Source organism: Eucalyptus grandis, chromosome 8 (genome assembly GCF_016545825.1).
Source record: "Eucalyptus grandis isolate ANBG69807.140 chromosome 8, ASM1654582v1, whole genome shotgun sequence".
In the NCBI taxonomy this organism is placed as follows: Eukaryota; Viridiplantae; Streptophyta; class Magnoliopsida; order Myrtales; family Myrtaceae; genus Eucalyptus; species Eucalyptus grandis.
In genome coordinates, this window is record NC_052619.1 from 32,122,379 (window position 1) to 32,146,716 (window position 24,338).

The 24,338-nt window shown below is 38.6% G+C and overlaps 1 protein-coding gene across 4 annotated transcripts; it reads right to left on the bottom strand.

Moving 5' to 3' along the window:
• Positions 1–1,282: 1,282 nt before the first annotated feature.
• Positions 1,283–14,309, bottom strand: LOC104414086 (probable starch synthase 4, chloroplastic/amyloplastic). 4 transcript variants are annotated; one of them, XM_010025101.3, is made up of 20 exons: positions 14,132–14,309; positions 12,209–12,256; positions 12,079–12,112; positions 11,923–12,001; positions 11,624–11,763; positions 11,175–11,380; positions 10,806–10,940; positions 8,785–8,889; positions 8,500–8,598; positions 7,490–7,619; positions 6,667–6,717; positions 6,482–6,592; positions 4,666–4,775; positions 4,300–4,468; positions 3,401–3,487; positions 3,011–3,082; positions 2,546–2,659; positions 2,012–2,082; positions 1,819–1,915; positions 1,283–1,663 (listed from the first exon to the last, which is right to left on the bottom strand). In XM_010025101.3, exons 1-20 carry the CDS (start codon positions 14,233–14,235, stop codon positions 1,544–1,546), a joined length of 2,082 nt encoding a protein of 693 aa, XP_010023403.2. In that variant the 5' UTR covers positions 14,236–14,309; the 3' UTR covers positions 1,283–1,543. The 4 variants fall into 4 exon arrangements, with proteins under 4 accessions (XP_010023403.2, XP_010023404.2, XP_018717556.2 ...); XM_010025102.3 differs by having other exon boundaries at positions 2,012–2,073; positions 14,132–14,308; XM_018862011.2 differs by having other exon boundaries at positions 14,055–14,269.
• Positions 14,310–24,338: the final 10,029 nt, after the last annotated feature.

Genomic DNA, 24,338 nt, shown 5'->3' on the forward strand with positions numbered 1-24,338 from the left:
CATGGCAAGGGTCGAGCCTGGACAGGTCTATGAGCCATCGGGGTCCATGATCAAGTTTAGTGTTAAGTTTTATTTTTTATTTTTTATAGAGAAAAGAGCAGAGAGGGGAGACAAGTGCAGCCACCCCTCTAGATGTTATCGTAAGAGTTCATATGTGTTTATTGAATGTTCAATCTGAGTGAGTCCTTGTCTAGGCTCACGTAAAGCTAAAAGTGCCTTCAAGCTCTCGTGACAAGGGCCGAGTCCCGACAGGTCTATGAGCCATCAGGTCCATGATCAAGTTTAGCGTTAAGTTTTACTTTCTATTTTTTTTTTTTTTTAAGAGAAAAGAGCGGAGAGGGGCAACAAGTCCAACCACCCCTCTAGGTGTTGTTGGAAGAGTTCATACGTGTTTATTGAATGATCAGTCTAAGTCGTAATCACTTGATATACATATAAGGGCTTAAGACCATACATTAAAGTGATGAAGTAGATTTTTAGGGCGAGTAGACTTGGAGAAAGGACACTTATTTAAATGGGCAAAATTCTAACCAAAACCTATTTCTATTTTTATGAATTCAGTCCCAAAAATTCCAATTTTACTAACCGAGTCCTAAACATTTTTCATTTTTTGCCAATTGAATTCGTATAACCAATTTTGCTTGGAAGAATTCATTGACGTGAATCCCGACCACGTGACAGAGCTAATACTAACGAATTTTTTTTTTTAATAATATCTTTCTATTTTTCTCTCCCATCTTCTTCGTTGCGCCAGTAAGGAATAAAATCTGTATGCGGTGTGCTGTCAGGAGCTTCTAAACACTTTCTCCCATTCTTTCTATCTGGTATTATTCTCCAAAAGATAATAGAGCGTTTTGATTAGTCCTGGTAGTATGCTCCACACTTGCCACAGCTACTTGGAACCTATGTATCAGAATTCTACTGCTGCGAAGTGTTACTATGGTATGAATCAAACTTGAAGATATAATGATTAAAAGGTAGTCCCTATTAAGGCTTACGCAGAGAGTTTGTTAGCTGTTTTGGGATAGCATACCTACCATGAATCAAATGAGGCCTCGTCTATTTCCACGACCAAAAATTCTGTGGGCACAGCTTTTTGGTTGGAGAGACAAAATTATCCTCCAATCACTCGACCTCTCGCTCATAATCGAAATCGCAATTGAAATCGCAATCGCAACCAATGCCGAGTCCCAGCCTCCTCTGTCGAACTCCCACCTCTACCGGCATTGCATCCCATCCTGAGCAGCCCGCGGCTGCAGTGCAAGTAAGGCATGGGATCTTATGGCAATCAACTTTTACACTTCACTGCTGAAGAGGTCAACAACAATAACGTGCATGACATTGGACCGACCATTAACGACGACAACGAATTTATTGGCACATAGAAAATAGATACCTTGAAACAAAGAATTTACACTCTAAGTAACCAGCGATTGGGGCCAATTTGCCGGGACTCCCCGAAGGATTCCCCGATCAGAAGATGTCTTTCAAGTGGTTATATACTACTATGATCAACGGCTATATATACAGTTATACACCTGCTCTACAACTTCTCTAAAGCTGCATAAGCAGAGATATGTACGTCGCATGTTTCTGCATCCCAGGAGAAGTCCTTATCCATGGCATCCGCCATCTTTCGCTTCCATTTGGAAGGATTACTCCTCTAAGATCACAAGCAACAAATGTCCAAAAGATGCCACAGAGAATAAGATCAGCTAGCAACTTAAAACGTCGTATCGCAGGAGCTGGTAGATTTAATTTTCTAATCATGGGGACAGATAAATCTAAACGTCTGTGAAATATTAGCAAAGTACTCACCATTTCGTCTAGGGCTTGGCTGAGAGATATATTCTCAAATGTGGACTTTATGAACTGTGCATACTCCGAGATATCATGGTTGAGTTCAACAACATGCCTGTTTAGACGCGAATGGTTAAAAATAGTGGCACTTCAATGCTCTCTGAAATTACATAATATGGGTTAATAATGGAACAACGCATGAAGAGGTTACCTGGATCTATCATCAGAAAAAGACAGTGCGACTGGAGCAGCTCCATATTTCAATGCCTTCATCTGCAAAAACTTTAATTGCACTTTAATTATCCATGGATGAAGCAAATTTCATAATGAAGTCCTTTGTACAGATGAATGCTCGACGAAGGAAAACAGCAGCTGCGAGGACTTTGCTACTCCAGTTCACATGAATTCTCGAGATCCTTTACTCAATAATCGATAGGAAGTTAGAGAGACCAAGTGACATTTTATCAAAGAAGCAATCCAAACAGATTACGGAAACACAACTTAAAGTCAACTCAAACATGTAGTCATGAAGTTTACTTCAAATAATAGCTGGCATTGTTTGCATATTCTTAATATTCTTAAGACCTATATTCAAAAGTAACGCAGTACTATAAATGCAGTACTATAACCCATATTCCCTCAATGGTAATCTTGGCACAGAGTATGCTGTGCCAGCAAAAACCAATTGAAAACACAATGGACTAATAGCTGATAAGCTGCAGATGATATCACGCACTTAACATACCGGCACTTGTAGTGTAGGATCCTCAAAAGACTGACACAAGATAATGTCAGAACCAGCAAATATCAAGTGGGATAGAGCTTCATCGAATCTGTCTATGAATCTAACGTTTTCATCCTGCCCATGAGAAAAATTAGGAGGGGAAGAATTAGCCACTCTGGAAGATCATGTGCAGTTGACACATCCTCATCCTGAAGTCTATAATCCTGATATATGTAGCAATATAAGAGAAGATTTGCAAGTCCAATGATACTCCACTATGACCACAGTGGCCAGGCAGCCTGAGGACCAAGCATTCGAAAGCAAAAGTTTTCTTTAAGCAAAAGAAATCTGATAAGATTGTTAAAAGAAAATGACAAAGGAAAGAAATTATCTTTTCATGCAAAAATCAAGTAACAGAGTACGTGTTTAGACAGTAATAGCATGTCAACAGAAAGGACAGAGGAAACCAACAATTCCTGCCAATACCTTCAGATCTTTCACAAAAGATTCAGAGGTCCTATCCAGATTTGTCATTTTGTCTATCCTTGCCAAGAGAAGCTGCACAGATTTGTTGATGAGATAAAGTACTATAAATATCTCACAAAGAATTTATTCTAACTTGATTTGCAATCCTCCTGAATGGATAGATCACTTCTATGGTGAAAATTAGCTTCTTTCCTATAAATGAGATATTTCGATTTGCAGTGTCTCTAAGCATAGATCATGGCCAATTTGCTTAGGTACTTTACTACATAATACTAGCTCATTATCTCTTCAAGTTTATTCGTATGGCAGCAACCTGCCACGACTTAAAGAGATCCTGTGGGATCTGAATTACCAAATTCATCAGGTGAAAAACAGATGAATAATATCAACCTGGCCACCCCCATGTGTAATGCTCTGGGCAACAGTTTTTAGAGTCTTCAAGTCAATATCCGATACTTCTCGGTAGATCCATCCAACCTGAAATAAGGAACTTTTTTTATACTGAGGGAAATGCACAAAAAAGAATTTGCAGGAATTGAAAAAGAAAAGCATGCTGAATTTTATAATCAAAGATGAACAGACTCTAGAACCATAGTATTCAGAAACTGTGCTCACTAATTAAGTTCCACTTGACATGACCGGCACTAGTAAACAATGGCATACAAATCTGAATTGCAATTTTTAGAGGCTGCTATATGAAATTGTATCCAGTAACTCTTAAGTGACTTCAGATGAACCAACCTCAATATTGGGAAATGGTTCATTTATTAGGTGCTGGAAGCCTCAAAGTACATAGTTGATAACCCATCTATTACCACAATGAGCTTTAGTTGTTGAATGGAAAATTTAAAGAGAAAGAAACTAATCCATGCTTAGAAGGCACACCAAATCAATATTTATATCAAGTGACAATGCAGAAATGTTGCAACCCATATCCCACGTTTTGCTAAGTAGAAAGACTCCACCTCGTTCCCAGGATAGCAAAAACATATATCACATGACAATGAATGTAATGAAAATTCATATAGATTAATATCTGACATGGGATGCTTTATTACTTGCAAGGTTTAAGTAGGATTATTACAGAGAGATATAATAGAACATAATGACAGCCTGCACAATCTGTGCAGCTCCCAAGACATTTGAAAAATATCAATTTCATGAAATAAAGATATTCGCATGCTCTAGAACTACTCAATGTAATGTATCATGATGAACAGAGACCGTAAAACAAAAATATGAATATAATCATAAATCCTCCATAGTTTTTTATTCATCACAATACTCACAACTGCAACAGAAGCATCCTTAGGCAAACCCACATGGTGTTGCAACGCAACTTTACAAACTGCTTTACCCTCCAAGTCATCTGCACTGTAGTTTTTGGGAAGAAATTTGTCCTTTAAAGGATCCCATATGGAGTTGTCAAACCCACTGGGAGCGATTAGCAACTTGTCCCTGTGACAAAAGTATACCCAAGAAAAGCTATCAACTTTAGTGATAGATTCCTGACAATATGAAGCACTATTATAGAGAAAAAAACCAGGACAAAAATTGGCTAAAGTAAGTTTCTTCCACTCGTAGGAAAGGATAAAGACATTGTTGCTATATTAACTTGACTGATAACAAAAAAGAGATGTACGACAAAGCATTACTTGTGAGTTGCTAAGGTGGGCTCCAACCCATAACCAAAATAACGGATTATCCTTCCTTTCGAGTGCATGGATGAAATAATTACAACTTTGTTTGAGTATACAATTCCACCCTGGATATTTACCCAGAAAGAAGAAAGGAAAAGATTAGTTATGGTAAAAAATAACTTAGAAAAACAACGACAATTGCAAGTCTAGGACACAAGCTTGATATGGACAATATTCCAAGAAAAAATAAGAAAATGGAATCACATGTTTCTTGTGTCCAATCCCTTAAAAATTTCAAGTAAACAAGGTGATTTCCTGTGATGGATTCCCATAATCTTTTTCTGGCGTTAGTGATGGCTTTACTATCATTGCCCAAAAGGGCAGCGCGTGCAAAATTTCAAATAATATGCTCGCATATATATGCATTAAAAAAAAAAGGCTTGTTGTAGGATGAGAAAGGTTTAGCTTCAAATTTAGAATCCGCATAGATTCGTTCAATAAGAGAAGAGTTATGTAGACTTCTCTAAATTATTTTGATGTGGTAATATACGTCATTATTTAATTAATTGCAGGCATCACTTTATGCGTATTTGTGGCAAAGAGGTGAAAGATGTTTTGGCTTTTCTTTATAATTTAGAAAGATTTATATCCAATAAGAAAAGGCAAAAGATTATAATGTTAAACATAAATAGCTAGAATAGCTCATGAGGTATCATACTCTGGCCAATTGTCACTGCCCATTAAAAAACTAAATGGAGGTAATGCCTGACTAGTACCGCCAGTGCATCTTTATAGGATTACTTAAAGAAAGTCACTTCTCTTCTTTGCCTGAAAATTAAACATAATAAAGCAGAAAATCATCTTCCAACTTAGGCATTTATACTCTCTGAAAATCATTTGACAAACGGCAAAGGCTTTGGAATGTAGGGTCACCCTAAAACCAAGTGCATACTAATTAATAGCTGAGTCCTTTCTGCACCACGAGAAAGAAGAGCACTCATAGCCATGCAACAAACATCTGTTTAAACTGATCAAACTGCTTTGAGGATGAGAACCAAAAAGTTCTATTAGCAGAAGATGCTCTTAATAACGATGGGGAACTACTCTTGTAAGTTCAAGACAGGAAGGTTTGGAAGAAACAGTAATTTGAAAGAATGAAAAAGTGCTCCTTCTATCTTTAAATCAGGAAGGAGAAAGTGAATCGACGTAACAACATTAATGGAAGGATGGAACACATTTCTGAATGAGCTTTCTTGAATTTACTTTAAGGTTCAAAACTCTACCTAGATCAATGTGTAGAAACTCTCTCAGGATGAAATTTGTAGATTTTAGACACTAGAATGTAAATTTCTGATAATTGCATAATGGATCCTGAAGACTGGGCTAGGCCCAAACCAGTCTGGATCAACCCGAATAATTAGGTTGCGGCCAAGTTATGTTGATCGATGCAAAGCTCAGAAATGTCTAGCTGAGATATATCAGCCAGGCTTGATATTGAATGGCCAAATACAAATAGTTGTGCTAAGTAAACTAATTTGGTAAGCTGACAAATAATCCCGATCCAGAGCTGCAGACTAATAGCCAATACAAAAAAAGAAAAAGGAAAAGAGCAAGCTGTCCTAAAGTGAATTTTCTTTTTCTTTTTTCTTGCTCCTTTTTTTATAATTGATGAGATCCAGATGCATAAACTACTTGACAAGTTGTCAAAAAAAAATTTCAAACAATAAATTCGGTAAACTTATTTTTAAAATTAGACTTCTAGGAATTTAACTACACTATTATCACACAAAACTGATGCCAATTTATTCAATCTCTATCTAAAGAAATTTACCTTCAACAAATTTACAAGGGATGCCCTGGCATTGTCTTGGAAACGATCTGGACGATGAAGACGAGCAGGTTCTAGTCCACTTAGACCCAGCTTATCAGGTTGCTCAAGACACTGATATCTACCAAATGAAGTCAATGAGGAGGTCCAGGAACAAGGGTCAAGAGAGATAGGAAATAGCTACATGCCTGTGAATTAAGGTCGTGGCAAGTTAGTAATATTTTTGTGCCTTCAAGTCCCTACAAATGACCATAACAAGATTTTGTTAGAAGACTATGTAGACAATGAAGAGACTGAATCTCATTAAATACCAGAATGATGAGAATGGTAAAACCTTTCCATAAGCATATTAACATGCTGCTATAGCCTACTGATGTTCTCTCAGCATTTTACAATACTAATTTTCTCTTCTATAATGAGTCTGTAGTGCTTGATGCATAACTTATTTTCCTTGTAGGGCATTAAAGTCCCTTTTGAGATTGCTTTCCTATAAAATAGATCATCAACGAACAGAGATGAGGGAGTCACAAAATGAAATGCTTACAGTGGCTGATTATGTGACACATTAGCCTTGCACTTAATGCCACATGCCAGTTAACTTTGCCATTATCTCCAGATGAAAGCAAATACTATGCTGATCTAATTCCATTTTAATTTAACCGCAATTTTAGAATAGGAAAACGAATGAGTAGACTACCTCACAAATGGTTTTATCTTCTCTTTATGAATAGCAATTAAGCTAATCCTGTTTTATATTGATACTTTATTCTAGAGATAATATTTTGCACAAAACTAAAGACAAGGAGGTTTCTTTTCCCAGTAAGACAAGGAGGTTTATGGAAAAGCTTCTTAAAAGCAGAGGGCTTTTTTATTCTTGATGCGTCAACTGTATCCTCTTTCAACTATATGCTCCAAAAAGAGGTAAGAGTTGGCCTGGGATTCAACATCACATATACCCACATAAAGTACACCTCAGAGCGGAATAATAATAAATGCAGCTCCCAGTATTACCAGTTTCACAAACATATCCCAGAAAAGAGGCCCTACAATAGAAGTTTGCCAGTCATGTATATGCAAAACATCAGGCTTCTTTCCAGCTTTGACCAAATAATCTAATGCAGCACGGGAGAAATAAGCAAACCTGAAAGTAACAAGAAGGTAATGTTTAACACAAATGGTATTGCTAATTGCTGTAGTATTTAAATTTAAATCAGGCTTTCAACCAATAAACTAAGCTTTTCGAACAATTGACAGTGATTCGACAAATATGGCCCTTATAAAAAAAGTAGTATTTTTCAATTATCAGCTTAAAACTATGGATTGGATTTTATTACACTATTAAAGATGGAAGAAAAATTCTTATGGACTTATTCAGAAGCAGAATCTAAAGAAAAACTAAGCATCTCTCTAAGCAAAGCAAAACCAGTAAGCAGACAATAAAAGGCACAATCACCATTAAGAATGGAAACCTATTCTATAAGCTGAACAAAACACATGACTCGTCTAAGGCAGACAAGACCACAGATGTGCTCAGTCTAGGCTATCCCGTTCTTCCTTCTCTTTATTTTCATTATAGTTATATATTTGGACAGTGCAATGGGAAGTCCCTAAACTTTCGAAAATCACTAATTGACCATTAAGTATCCAAGTTGGCATCTTAAATATCCAATTGCACAGTTCAGATGCTTCCACATGGGGCCCCACAAGATGATTTGGCCCACAAAATGCTCAGTTGGTAGTCCATATTAGCAAAAGAGAACGTGATGTGATGTGGCATTGCAACTAATGGCAAGACTGTATTGAGCGGATTTTGACAAACTCATTAATTAAATTTACCCAAAAAACAAAGACTTAGGGATCATCAAGAAAATGTTCAGGCACTACTCGTGGCATTATCCCTTATAATTTCCACTGAGTATTTAGACATGTGCTCACCCAGTATCCTTGGTCTTGTCAAAGACCAGAAGTTTTGAAAGCACATTATGAAGTAGTGCAACAAATATCAAATATGTTTGACTGACCGTTCAAAGTCATCTGAGTAGCCATATATCTTCTCACGGCTAAAAAAGGATGAGAAAAATATAGGTTCGATGAGAGTAACTCCAATACCGCGGACAATTCTGCACAAAAAGAGCGAAAGGTTAGTCGCAATCAAACTATTTCCAACCAAAAAGGCACTAGTTTCCATTCAACTCCATAAAAAACAGGAACCTGTGAAGTCATTATCTGGAATCCAATCTCTCTAATCAGAAGTAAAAACTACTATTTCATAAAAATATGAGCTGATTAGATTGCAAATGACTAACCCAGTCCAAATCCTGTTTCCATGCAGCTGACCATTATAGTATGAATAGAATTCTGCCTCAATTTCTCTCAACCCTTGAACCTCTCCAAGGTTCAGCCTTGCATACCTGTTTTCAAAATAGATTCCTAAATAAAAGTACAAGAAGTTCCAACATTCATACCTGACTCATATCATGAGAGACTTACCAAATCAATTTTCTTTATTTAATGCAAAAAGCTCTAATAGATTTTCCTGAAATGTGAGGGCAATCTGACATGTAGAAATGTCCGTGTGTGTATATATGTGTGCACGCCCGCAAATGAGTAAGTGAGAGAGAGAGAGAGAGAGAGAGAGAGAGAGAGAGAGAGAGAGTTTAGCAATTATCTCCACGGCATCATTAGTTATCTTATTTTTTGTAAGGACGTGCTTGAGTATGTTGTCTGGCAGTTGTAAATATGTGCAAGCCATCAGGCATCCTACTCTTGTCTATCAAGGTAAAAATCATCAGCTGGAATATCAAAATAATGAATCCTAAAATCGAACCAAATCATAAGGTTCGGCGAAGAAACCAAATGCTTTTAACATAATATAAACTAAGATACTACAAATTAAGAAGTTTTGACTAAGACCCATAATTAAAGGCAAGATACATTGATTTCAAGTTCATCCAATGATTTCTATGCGACAATATCGCAAGACATTTGTTTTACAATGACAAGTATCACACTCAAGAATAAACACAAAAAGCATATGTCACATTTTAGTTGCTAGAGGACTGTAAACTAAAAAACTCTACAATATATTGTGGTGAAACTATCAAAGTGTAATCTAAATTGTGCAAAATGAGATAGTTTATATCATTTGATGGGTAAATATGACATATTATGAGTTGATAGATCAGTAGTGTATCTATTCATATGCACTTCAGTATTTTTTAAATTCACCAGAAAGATATATTTACTTTGAACCTTGAATCCAATGAATACAGAGGAACTGATAGATTCTAGGGCAAAAGCCATAAAAAAACCCTAAACTATGCCCACTGTGATGCATTTACCCTAATTTTTTTTTTTTTTTTTTTGGTAACACTAAAAATCCCAAACTAGTACCTATGTGACACATTTACCCTTCTTAAATTTCTGTCACTTAGAACAGCTAAAAATCTGTTTTCATGGACGCATAAAGAAAACGATGTTGAAATGGCACCCACATGGCTTAAGTGAAATAAAAACAATGCTATTTTAGCTGAAAAATGATTTAACACAACCTTAACAGAGGGTAAATGTGTCATATATGTACAAGTTTGGGGTTTTTTTATGTCACAAGAAAAGGTTTAGGGTAAATGTGTCACGGTGGGCATAATTTGAAGTTTTTGAGGTCACAAAAAAACGTTCAAAGTAAATGTATCAAAGCAGGTATAGTTTGGGGTTTTTTGTGATTTTTTCCATAGATTCTAATACCTATGCATACTATAATGTCCACCCAATTTCTGAATTGTTGGAGTGGAAAAAGGTAGCATCCAATTAAATATGGAGATCACAAATTTCTCTTGTTAGATTTTCCCTAATTAAAAGGCTCAAAACCATAGAAAAATGTATACTTCATGAATGGTGGATTTAGCTAGGTGATGCAGGTACTTGATCATTTGCCACTCTGATATTTGAGAAAGCTTTTTACAGAATATACTAAATTTATCATTCATTATTCTCCTCCATGTTTCAATATCCTCTTCAAACTCAAGGCTTAAGGCCTTATCTTTTACTTGTAAGCAGGTCCTTGTTTATACACTTGTAATGTTTAAATTATTAAATTTAGTTTATAGTTTTAGAGATTTAAAATCAGAAGTCAACTGAATGATCAGCTTTACTACTCTGGCGATTGAAAGTGAACCCTTATTCTCATCCTTCCAGCAACATGTCCTATGTTAAGTATATGCTCCACAACAAAAAAGTTTCTAAAGAGGATTTTACTAAGAATTGGCATATCATAAATTGTTGCAAGCACTTGCAGAAAGAAAGTATGAAAGAGAAGGTCCTTGATTACTTGGGCAAAACAACCTCTACAGTGTGGCCCTTTCTTTGTAGTGCACGGCTCAACCCCGTTACATATGATGCCAAGGATCCAACATAGACCAAAGGTTCCATTTCAGTGCATATCTGAACAATGTGAAAACCATTCCTGTAGAGAAAAGGCATCAACTGCAAAATTAATAGGGATCACAGATAATCATTGAAAGAAATATGCAAGTCAATGGGAATTACAAGTTTACTTGATGGCAGATTAAAATGAGAGCACATCTAAGGGATGCTATAATTTGAAACAAGAAAAGAATATGGTGCCACATGTTGCAATCTCCTGTCCTAATGATGATGAAATATTTTACAGCACACGATATCTCCTAGAAAAATTTACCTTTTGCTTCCATCTGCAAAGTGGCGAAGTTTCTCAAGAAGCTCCGAATCTCTTTGGTCCAGGACATCAGAAAAGACATCAGCTATACTAACTTTGCTATCCATGATTAGCCTCCTCCAATTGGATGCCTCCTCAATAGTGACTTTTCGTGTAAGGACCATTGAGTCTATTCGATGCAGTAACTCCCAGAAAATTGATAGCCTATCCTGCATAGATTGAGACCAATGTGAGATAGAAAGGCCTACAAAAGATGATATAAAACATACTTGACCAAAGACTCAGTTGCCTCTAGTAGGAAGGGAAGCTTCAGGCTGTGAAAGAGGGATGAATATACAAATACAAATTGAAGGGGAGAGAGAAAAGGCACAGAACCATGCGTGACCATGAACAGCTAAAATAGGCATATCCAGATAAGATCAACTCTCCAGCCAGAGAAGGATAGAACTTACAGTGCCATTAACTCGCCCATCAACAGCTTGATTTCCCAGCTGAAAGTGCTCTATCTGGTCAAGCAACAGTTGTTTCTCTCTATTTGCTTTTTCTAGTTCCTCAGTGACCAGGAGCCGCTGTTTGTTTAAAAACAAAATATCTGAATGGAACAATGAGAAGCATCAGAAAAAACCCAATTACAACCTATACATCAGTAATAACTGGTGCTGAGAAATCCAATATAACTCTCCCTTTTTTTTTGGGGGCTTTTTGAGATGGCAGACAGAATTGAAATCAACAGAAAAAGAGATAAACAGACTTTGTTGAGCTTCTTTAAAAAGCCGCCAGATGTCAGCATGTTTTCCCTTTGCTTCAAGATTTGATGGTTGAATAGTCTCCTGTAATCACTCCTACCAGTTCAGCGGACAAGCTTATAAGAAAAAAAAAATGAGGATTGAGGAATATCACTGCAGACCTCAGGCATCTGCTCATCTCCCTGATCTTCTGATCTACAATGAAAATAACTCCAAATCAAACATCAAGATGGAGAGACCACACAGAAATGCAATGCATATAAGATGAAACCAAAGAGCAAAGCAACTCACCCACTAGGTGAGGGAGTGGAATATAGTCCATTCACTTCCCCATTTTTCCTGGAATTTACATTAGACGATAAGATGAACAGCATAACTAACATATAAACTAGTAAAACAACCATTTGATTAAAAAAATGGTTCACCTATAATGAAAGGGATAATAAATCTCAGATACCTTAATAATTGGTAAATTTCAGAAAACAATGATCAGTTACACTAAAGCTAGAAAAATCATGAGCAACAGGAGAAATGCCACCTAAAGTAGACATGTCCTCTTTATAATAAACTAATATGGCTACTAGCTCAAGATACAGCAGAGATGCTACTGAATTAGATAATGTACATGCGGGTTTGATCAGTAAAGACTCCACAACATTGGTTCCATGGTGTCAAGATATCCTAAGTATTCTGATGAAGTATGAGAAAATTCAGCTTATAAGACATTAAGGGAGCCCATAAAAGAATCATTTCAAAGTAAGAATCTATGAGGTTAAACTCAGCAACCAGATTGATGTGTTGAGGAGTAACTAGAAATGCATGTGTTCAACTACACTTTATTAAGAAATAACAAGTTTCGTACCATCAAACTCTTCTAGTCTCTCCATCACAGCAGCCAAAACATTCTCATGGTTGAGATGTAAAGTCTTATTTTTACTTTTTCTGTTGCTATTCCATTCAATGAGTAAAGTTCTTCCCCAAAACAATGTCAATGCCCACACAACTATAGAAGTCACTAGATGTCATATAGTTTTGGTCCAAGGGAAAATCAAAAACAGATGGCCAACTGATTCATCACACCCTTCACCAAATTTATTTAAATGTCCACCGATAAACACCCAACTCTGCTTCCAAGAATAGGAGAAAAAGTTTCTATTGCTCCTAGGAGAGAAAGAAACAGTGAAAATTGCTTATTCATCTAACTTTGTACAGCCAACAGCTAGGTCCTCAAGTTGGCGCTTAATGACTGATAACAGGCGTGCCAGTCCAAATAGTTCAGGGAGCTGTTTAGCTGCTGCAGACTGTCTAATTCACTGAATACTACCGAAGTGACCTCACAAAATGTCTTCCCCCTTATCCCACTACCAAATAACATTTTTCTTCGGCCTCCTTGGTAATCTATTTCCAATAAGGTTATTGCAACAACTTGAGTGACTCCTCAATCTCCCATAATAAACTTAATTACGAATTGCATTCCAGCGACTGTTAAATGTTGAACCCCATTTGGAGTTTACAAACACTGTATTGTTTTGGTAAATGAGAGAAACAGATTATGAGAGGGTTACATTGCAGGGGCCTCACCACACTCACCACACTACCAATACTTCTAGGCTTCAATTTGACCTCAAGAGATGAAATCCCAGCCCTTCCTAATCCATATTCCCATACTCACAAGCAATTAAGTTATCTTGACACATCCGATATCTACCCACCACGATCTTCCCTTCACTATTAACACTATCAACGTCACAAATTACTTTCAATAGTCAGTGTAACAGGACTTTTCACCAACCAAGAGATACAGGAGTAAAGCCACCATGCAATGTATAAGAAATTCCAACTTATCAATCAATGTCGATCAGTCCAAATGATCAGATGACCGAATTACTGTGACAAATGGTTTAAGAGGCATCCTATCAAACCGCACTACATTCGCACCGGAAGATCAACCAGTTCGAGATTAATCCCACACATCTCTTCGTCGTAACTACTAATTTCTTTCGTCTCCCACCATCAATTTCAGCAGAATCCGGCTCTCCTCTTCGAATTCAAGTTGGGTCTTCCCAAAGCAACAATTTTTTGCGGATTATGTGCCCAAAGGCCAAATGGGCTTCCAAAAAAATAGGACAAAAACTACCCGACAAGCTTCGACACCATTCCCGACCGTGTCCAGGCGAGTAAGTAGGTGAAGGGGATAAGCTGATCGGCACTCACCGGGAGCGGCAGACGGAGAGATGATTCGGGGGTCTCTGGATCGCTGCCGAGCGGCCCAGGAGATGAAACGGCGCGGGGATCGCTGCCTTGATCAGAGCCTCCATCAGCAATGCAGACAAGGTAACCTGGAGATGCGGACACGAGAGAGAGAGAGAGAAGGTGATATTACAGTGCTGTACCAGATAACGGTCGGACTGGGAGATAAAAATGTAACTCCCGAAAAAGTATTATTTATATTTATCTAGACTTCTGAAATTACCCACCATTTTAATGATTAAAATTACTCAAGTATCAGCAACCTAATCTATCAATTTTCCTCCCATTAAATTACAAACTGATTTGGACTTAGCAGAGATTGTTTGATTCGTTTATAGGCTTTTATTTGATTATTTTGAAAAATTAACGATTGTTGTAATCTATGGTTATATTTCTTTAAAGTTTACCAACATGTTAATGGTACTAACTTTTAGACAAAATTTGAGTGCTTTACCAAATTGGCAGACTTATTAGATAGTTTTAGCAATAAAAATTATTATTGCGGCAACTTACCACTTTGTACTTGCTTGTTGTGGAATCATTCCAATCATTTTGTATTTGCAAAAATTACGACATGTTCAAGTAACTAAGTTCTTTCGACCAAAAAAAAAAAAAGAGTAACTAAGTTCTTGCACAAAATTATCTACTCTTTCAAACTATTTTCATGATTTAGCGACATTTAGGGTACTTTTGATAACTATTCTGTTTTCGATAATAATTTTTACTCAAAAATGATTGTTTTTTATTATATTCCCAATAATAATTTCTGAGCATTTGTGATGCAGCCCGCATTGAAGACCAGCTTTTCCGACCAAAAAAATCAGCCCGCATTCAAGCTCGACGAAACCGTGAAGCCGTATCAACATCTTGAGTCCATTCTGGAAGCTTGAAAGACACATTGGGAGCTCACATGACGCTTTTACTAGCTTATAGTTTCCATGCTCTTTACTATTTCTCCTATTTTCAATGCTCCATTTTTATTTCTCCTAGTTTCAACGCTCTGTCTTTATTTCTCCTAGTTTCAACGCTCTGTTTTTATTTCTTTGATGATATAAGCTATCCAATCCCTTGTAGAAGACAGACGACTTTTGATAAATGAAAAACTTTGCTTTGAAACAAGTATCATGAACCTTGTAGAGTTCATATCCTTAAAAACCTAGAAGAGTTTTCACTCCGTCCTTGAAGAGTTAGAGCTTTTCGAAACCTGCATCCTTGAAGAGTTGCAGTCATCAATCTAGAAGAATCGGTGTCCCTTTCAACTTCCTTGGAGGCCTAGAAGAGCAACCAACAAAGTTCCTATCTTTTCCTGTTCTGTTCGTTACTTTCAACCCAATTTCGACTATCCTACAGTGCTTATTTCAGAAAACCCAAAACAGAGAAATTGTAGATCCAGAAGTCTTTGTTCATTTGGCTTTGGAATCAGGTCGATCCGATTTGTATTGACAAAGATACGACTATTCTCCTGAGCTTGCGCAGTGCTGAAATTTCTGTTCATCCCGTTTCTTGTGCGCGAGTCACTCTCCCGATCCTATTGTTCGAGAAAACCTACCCTAGGCTTGCATCATTTGGTATAAGAGCTTTGGAGGAGAGGACAATGCCTCCAAGACAAGCTAGGCGTCGTGGCGGCAGAACCCTTCCCCTCGATGAATTGCACACACTCGCTAAGAATATGCAACAACAAATTGACAAATTGACAAATTGACGCAAGAAGTTCAGCGTTTGAGGGCTGAAGCAAATAATTCTCCACCCCGTTCCAGGACTGAAGATTCCCATGGTGACTCTTCCTCTGCGGAGAGTGTTCAATCTATTCACAATCGGAGGCATGTTCGACATCGTTTACAACATATTCGTGAGCCAAATTGGGAAAAGGAAGTCAAGAAAGATGTTCCAGAATTTACAGGTACTGAGTCTCCTGATGAAATTGTTGATTGGCTAACACTTGTGAATGAGGTGTTTGAGCATCAAAATGTTCCAAAGAATCGTTGAGTTGGGATCATTGCTATGCGATTCCGAGGCAAGGCAATTGCTTGGTGGAAACGTGAAAAACAAACTCGCTAAGGCGTTGGCAAAGCACCAATCACTTTGTGGAGAAAGATGGAGGGCAAGATTCAAAAATATTTTCTTCCCAAAGGATATAAGAGAGAGCTCTACCAGCGGTACCAAAATCTAAAACAAGGTACGCGAACGGTGGACCAATACACCAATGAATTCAATGAGTTGGTGATTCGTAACAATATCTAGGACCGGAGGATGTGCTTGTGAACAAATACTTGAACGGTCTTCAATTTTACATTCAAGACGCCTTGGAAGTCCTCAACATTTGGGACTTAGGAGATGCACACCAACGGGCACTCAAAATAGAGCGCTCTCATTCTCGGAGACAGCAATCTACTAGTAAGTCTTCTACTCAATCCCATGTTTCAAAGCAACCTGCTACGTCTGAAATACGTTGCTATTCTTGTGGGGAGTTGGGTCATCGTGCTAGCAATTGTCGAATCAATAAGAATCAACCAGCCGGTAAAGCCTTCTTGGTGGATAATGATTCTGATGAGAATGCTGAGGATCCACTTGAAGAGGAGTTGAACAATGATGAAGAAGCTGCGGATGATGAACAAATAGTGCATGCTAACACTGGCAAACTTCTTATGGTGATGAAAATTTTTCTTACTCCTCGAGATGACACTGGAGATAGGTGGCTGCGTACCAATATTTTTCATTCTGCTTACACAATCATGGGAAAGGTGTGTCAATTAATTATTGACTCTAGTTGTTGTGAGAATATAATTTCTGAAGTAGTGGCAAACAAGCTGAAGTTGGAATTAAAAACGCACCCTACGCCTTATAAAATGTCATGGTTGAAGAAAGGCGCTAAGGTAACTATTTCAAAATGATGCCTTGTTAATTTATCCATTGGTTCTATTTATAATGACAAGATATGGTGTGATGTTCTACCAATGGATGCTAGTCACATTATTCTTGGGCGACCATGGCAATTCGATAGGAGAACTATGCATGATGGTTATCGAAATACATATTCTTTTGAATTTGGAGGCAAGAAGATTATGTTGGCACCTAGTGAGAAGAATGAAGTTGCCTCTGTCGTACCTCATCAAGTTCAACCTCTTTTGGAAGAGTTCAAAAAAAGCTACTTTTCCAAGATCATTCCCGATGCACATGAAAAGAAGCTTGCTGATTTTACTATATGTGATGGTTTTCTTTTCAAAAGAAACCGTTTATGTGTGCCGGATTGTTCTCTTCGGCCACGGGTGATCGATGAAATTCACCATGAAGGACATTTTGGGCGTGACAAAACTGTACAACTCGTCTCAACCAAATACTTTTGGCCTCATTTGAAACGTGATGTACATCGACATGTGATGAGGTGTCGGCGTTGCCAAATTGGAAATGGACAAGCTACAAATGCTGGCCTTTATTTGCCCTTGCCGATTCCACATGCCCCATGGGAGGATATCTCTATGGACTTTGTCCTTGGACTACCACGCACAAACAGAGGTATGGATTCGATCTTTGTTGTTGTCGATCGATTTTCCAAAATGGCACATTTGATTCCATGTCGAAAAACTATGGATGCTTCGCGTATTGCTACTTATTTTTCAAAGAAGTCTATAAGTTGCATGGCATTCCGAAGACCATTACTTCGGATCGGGATACAAAATTTCTTAGTCATTTTTGGCGACAATTGTGGAAGAATGTCGGTACTAAACTGCAATATAGTACTGTGTTTCATCCCCAAACGGATGGACAAACTGAGGTCGTTAATCGAACATTGGGAAATCTATTAAGGACTTTGATCGATAATAATCCCCGTTCTTGGGAGACGCGGTTGTCACTTGGAGAATTTGCATATAATTGTGCTGAGAACCGTAGCACTAGATACAATCCATTTATGATCATATATGGTCGACAATATTGTTTCTCAAATGAAGACAATTCATGAAGATGTGCGCCAAAGACTAGAGAGCAAAACTAAATCCTATAAAATGGACATCGACAAGCGGCGGCGTGAAGTTATCTTTGAACTTGGAGATTTTGTTTGGGCTTATCTACCACCGGAACTGCATCCCGTCGGAACTTATAACAAGCTTAGTGATCGAAAGCTTGGACCTCTCGAAGTTCTTGAGTGCATTAATCCTAATGCATATCGATTAAATCTTCCTTCTCATATGAAGATTCACGACATCTTCAACGTTCGACATTTAACACCTTATATGGGAGATTCTTCTGGTGATGATGGCGAGAATTCGAGGATGAATTCTTTTAAAGATGGGGAGGATGATGCAGCCCGCATTGAAGACCAGCTTTCCCGACCAAGAAGATCGGCCCGCGTTCAAGCTCGACGAAACCGTGAAGCCGTATCAACATCTTGAGTCCATTCCGGAAGCTTGAAAGACACCTTGGGAGCTCGCATGACGCTTTTACTAGCTTATAGTTTCCACGCTCTTTACTATTTCTCCTATTTTCAATGCTCCATTTTTATTTCTCCTAGTTTCAACGCTCTATTTTTATTCCTTTAATGATATAAGCCATCAAATCCCTTGTAGAAGACGGACGAATTTTGATAAATGAAAAACTTTGCTTTGAAGCAAGTATCGTGAACCTTGTAGAGTTCATATCCTTGAAAACCTAGAAGAGTTTTCACTCCATCCTTGAAGAGTTGGAGCTTTTCGAAACCTGCATCCTTGAAGAGTTGCAGTCATCGATCTAGAAGAATCGGTGTCCCTTTCAACTTCTTTGGAGGCCTAGAAGAGCAACCAACGAAGTTCCTATCTTTTCCTGTTTTGTTTGTTACTTCCAACCCAATTTCGACTATCCTACAATGCTTATTTTAGAAAACCCAAAATAGAGAAATTGTAGATCCAGAAGTCTTTGTTCATTTGGCTTTGGAATCAGGTCGATCCGATCTATATCGACAAAGATACGACTGTTCTCCTGAGCTTGCGCAGTGCTAAAATTTCTGTTCGTCCCGTTTCTTGTGCGCGAGTCACTTTCCCGATCCTATTGTTTGAGAAAGCCTACCCTAGGCTTGCATCAATTTGAATGTGCTTGTTAAACTACCAAAATTTTTATTCTTGGAATGAAAATGTATTTGGTAAAACCCTTAAAATTTGTAGTTCAAACCATTTCCTTTAAATGTTTTGATAATTTTGTTAAATTTTCTCTTTTTTTTTTTTTTTTTTTTTTCTTTTATTTTGCCTTTTTCATCTTCTCCTTCCTAGCTGACGATTGGCTAGATGAGAGTTGGTGACCTCATCAAAGCGTCGCCAGCTCCCAGCAACCCAAGCCACAGCGAGGCTCAAGCCAATGAGCCTCATCGTGATTCGGCATCATTGACCCTCGTCTAGCTAGTCACCAGTGCTAGTCATGGCCGAGGCCTACAACCAGCCAAAAGGAAGAAGAAGAAGGAAAGGAAAGAGAGAAAAATAAAAGAGAAAAGAAGAAAAGTTAAACTTGATTCTAGAATTATTCTTAGGAACAATAAGTAACTTTTTTTCTACTTCTTGATTTTGTTCCAAATTTATTCCCAAGAACAAAAAAAAGATTTTTGCTTTCGAGAACAAAAAAATTTGCAAACGGATTTCAGTTTTTATTTTATTTTATTTCAAAGAACAAAAGAATAGAAATAGGTATTATTTAAAGTATTGCTAAACTAGGCCATAGCTTTCAAACGGCATTTCCACCTCATTAACTTGACTAGTTCCCTTGTATAAAATTACCAACTCCTCCGCGGCCAGCATCTACTTCATTGCTTGAACAGTACCAGCTGTAATAATAAATTATCAACATTTATATATCGAGCTTACCAATGTATCAGTAATTTGGTTGCCTGCATGTGGCCCCGAATTTGATAAAAATTAGCAAAATAAAAGAAAATGTCCCTTTAATAAATTAAATAAGTACGAATTTTTCCATTAATATGGTGAATATTTTTTCCTAACTGGAAAAAGCCACAAAATAAAATTCAAATTTTACCCACTATAGTACATTTACCCTAAACTATTTTTTTATGACACCCAAGCCCCAAACTTATATCTGTGTAATACATTTATCCCAAATTTTTTTATGATATTAAAAATCCCAAACTTTTTTCAATGACTCTAAATTCTTAGGGTAAATATATAAGTTTAGGGTTTTTGGTATCATAAGAAGAAATTTTGGGTAAATTTGTCACACTATACAAGTTTGGGATAACTTTGGAGATTCTTGTGTTATAAAAAAGTTTGGGGTGAATGTGTCATAGTAGCATAGTTTAAAGTTTTTGATATTTTTACCCTTTTTCTAACTGAATAAGTATGCGCAACTTAGCAAAAATTGAAAGACGGAATTTAGTTCAAGGGGCAGAGTCACGTCCCTTTGTTCGATGGACTCTAGGGTGCATATCATCTCTAAAATTTTAAAAGTAATATGTTAGACGCAAATTGCGCAACCCCAAGATCTCCATAACCAGAACAAAAACATACATAATTGAGTAGAAAGATTAATGCACATGTTTTGGGATCCATCAAATATAAAGCGGAAGCAGAAAAGGGATTACCCACTCATCAAAGGGATCCACTGTTCTTGAAGCGGAAGTGGAAACACAATGTTCCACGCGCAAGTCATTCTCCTCTATTGCCCTCCGTATCACTGGCTCAATGAGGCGGCCCCCCTCACGTGTAGCGTTAGGTAAACGCCCCTTAGGTGATGATACATGTGAGAATTAGGGTTAGAGGAGAGACTTGAGCACTATTTATAGAGTTTCCAGCCGCCCCCTCATTACGGGCCGAGGCTCAACTCGGCCCACACTAGCCAGCCCATATTAGACTAATTAAGAAACCTTTTATCTCTCTTTAGACCAACTCTGTTTTACGGTAACCGTAAAAACAGTAAATTACAATATCAATTAAATCTTATCCTTGATGAAAAATCAATTTATCTTCATATTTGATTGAAATTAGGTTGTCTCCATCACAGTCGATATTGTGATGATTCTACAATGGCGATTTGCCGAAAAAGAAAATGACCAAAACAAAGAAATAATTATGGAGGAGATCATGTTCTTAAAGTTGACAATTTCATAATGGCAGAAAAAAAAGCGCAAGTGCCAATACTTGATATGAGAGGACAGGCCTCTTTGCCAAATAGGTAGTTAATTGTTTTGAAATTATCTATTGTTACTCTAATACCGACATTCATTTGCATAGCTTATCAACATGGCAGAGTCACCAACTTACCAGCTTCTATTTGGTTGTTTTTTTTTTTTTTTTTTTTTTTGGTCGGAAATGCATCTACTTTCATTTACTTGGATAAGTTCGACGCTAATACATTGGAAACATCAGCAGTAAGTAAATCTAGTAAGGCTATCGGGGGGTTTGTTACCCAGTTACGGGGGAGGAATTGTTGCCGATGGGCTCTTGCAACCCAGTCTGCAGGCCTGTTTGCTTCTCTGCTACAGTGGGCCAAAGTGAGGCCCGAAAATTTTTCCATTCGATCGCGGATCCGGTCCACCAGCCCTACCACTTCCCAACTTGGTTTAGTCTTTTGCTGAACTACTTGCACGAGTAGCAGGGAGTCAGAATGTACTTGCATAGCTTCGGTCGATCTGCTTGAGAGGTATTCTAGGGTTTCCATGAGAGCTTCGGCTTCGGCTTGTTCTGCTAAAGAGGCTGCGATTTCTTTCGAAAATCCATCGACGAGGCTTCCCCGCGAGTCGCGGCATATGCAGGCGATGGCGGTCCTATACCCGATCTGTCCCCCTGTTTGCCCGAAGAACTGGTATGTTTTGTCTCTGCAACTCCAGACTTGGTGGTTGTCGCTCATGGCCGACAGAGGAGGTGCTGAAATCTTTTTGGTTCACGGTCCCGCCTGGATCTCCCTCGTAGACTTGGATGAGCCGATTCTTGCCCGTGTCCCTTCTCTCCTCCGGTTCAACAGCTTGACCAGAGACTACGCGGCCGACGGGAGGTGTGCTGAATTCATCTCGGTTCACGATCCCGCCTGAATCTTCCTCGTGGGCTTGGATGAGCCGATTTTTCCCATGTCCCTTCTCTCCTCCGATTCAATAGCTTGATCGAAGACTACGTTCTCGGCCCCTTCCTCTCCTGCCTTGTACGTGGTCGCTCCTCTGTTTGCCCCAAGCGCTGGTTTTTTCCATCTCATTCTGGTTTCTACTTGTCTAAAAGCCGCCAGATCTGATGGTATTATGTCTTCCTCGCTGTGGTAAGCTTCTAACTCAAGGCTGTTTATGGTCCCTGCGGATCCTTCGCCGGGAGGTTGTGTGACCACTTCTCGTGTTTTCTCCAGCCCTGCTCTTCTTCCGGATCTTCCATTTGAAGACCCTGCGCACCACTCCTCTGAAGCCGGTGTGCTTCTTTGCTGTTCCGTTTCTCTGTGACTCTCCGATGGTGTGTCGGCTGTTCCATCTCCACGGATGTCTTCTCTGTTCTCCACCACAGCTCGACTCGCTCTGTACCCGATCTCATGACTCCTCTCTAGATCTGATTTATCGACTCCTTCTCCGACAAAAGACGCATCTATATTGATTCTCAGTGTGTTTGGTGGCGGTGGAATCCATCTGTGCTTATGGGTATTGTTTTCTTTTGTTGTTGTTGGTTTGCTGTTGCAACTCTTGTAGTTCTCATGTAGAGCTGTCGCTTTGGACAGGGTCTGATACGGAGACAGGGGATAATGTTCAAACACAAACCGGTTTCTATCCTTCCAAATGCACCACAACACCGTGGCAATCAGGTTGAAATCTTGGCCTTTACTTGGGTTTTCTCTATTCGAGTATAGCCATTCATCTATTCGTGTTAACCCAATTCTGGAAATTTGGAGATGCAGGGGGCTCATTCGCCATAACTCAATGGTCCAGGGGCAGAGCAGTAGCGCATGTTCAGTTGTTTCAACTTCTTTTTTGCAAATTGGGCATGAAGGATCAGGTACAATTCGCCTCCTGTGTAGGTTTTCCACGGTTGGAATAGCATTCTGACATGCATTCCATAGAAATTGTTTTACTCTAGGTAGAGACTTTGATTTCCAAATGAGATTCCAGAGATCCGGCTTTGTTTGATGTGAGGAGGATGCTGTTGTATTTGTTGTGTTTGCTGATTGATTTCTGCAGTAGATATACCCGCTTTTCACCGAATAGTCCCCTGTTTTGTTGCTCGTCCATATCATCTTGTCTGCTGTAGACGGTAATCCTATAGGGGTTTCTAGGATTTCCTTAACTCTGTTATCATCGAACAAAGACCGTAGTTTTTCCACATCCCATTTCCCCTCCCGTTGCTGGATTAAAGCTGCCACTTTTTCTGGTTCGTTTCTTGTTGCTGGCCCCCCAATGATTCCGCTTTTCAACCATTTATCTCCTCGAATTGATATAGTCTGTCCATTGCCCACGGCCCACATCACTTGAGGAGCTATCAAATCTCTTCCCACGACGATACTTTGCCATCCCCACGACGGTCTAGATCCTTTTCCAGCGTTCCAAAAGTCACCTTGTGGGTAGTATAGTCCCTTTAGTAGTTGACTTAGGAGTGAGGAAGGTTGCTGAGATATCCTCCAAGCTTGCTTGCTCAACATCGCCTTATTGAAGGATAAAAGATCTTTAAATCCGAGCCCACCTTCTTCTTTTCTGAGTTTTAGATGCTCCCATTTTTTCCAATGAATTCCAAAGAGCTTTGTTTCCACTCCGCCACCAAAAGTTTCCTATTTTCTTCTCGATGGCTTTACAAATTGAGACTGGAAGTTTAAAGATGGACATAGCATATTGTGGGATAGCCTGCACTACGGACTTGATCAATATCTCCTTTCCTGGTTGTGACAGCAAGTTTTCTTTCCAACTCTCTAACTTCATGCTTACTCTTGCTAGAATCCATGCAAATACATCTTTTTTCGAACCTCCCCAATCTGAGGGGATCCCTAAATACTTCCCCGTTTTGTCTATTTCTTTAACTCTTAGCATCTCCGCCATGTTCCTTCTCAAATTCGTGGGACAGCTTTTGCTGAAGTGGATACCTGATTTGTTGAGATTGATGGCCTGCCCTGTGGCAAAACAGTATTGGTGTAGGATGGCTGCCAAATTTTGACATTCCACAACTGTACCATGAAGGAAAAATATCGAATCATCCGCGAATAGCAGGTGTGAGAGTATTGGGCAGCAACTGTTTAGCTGTAT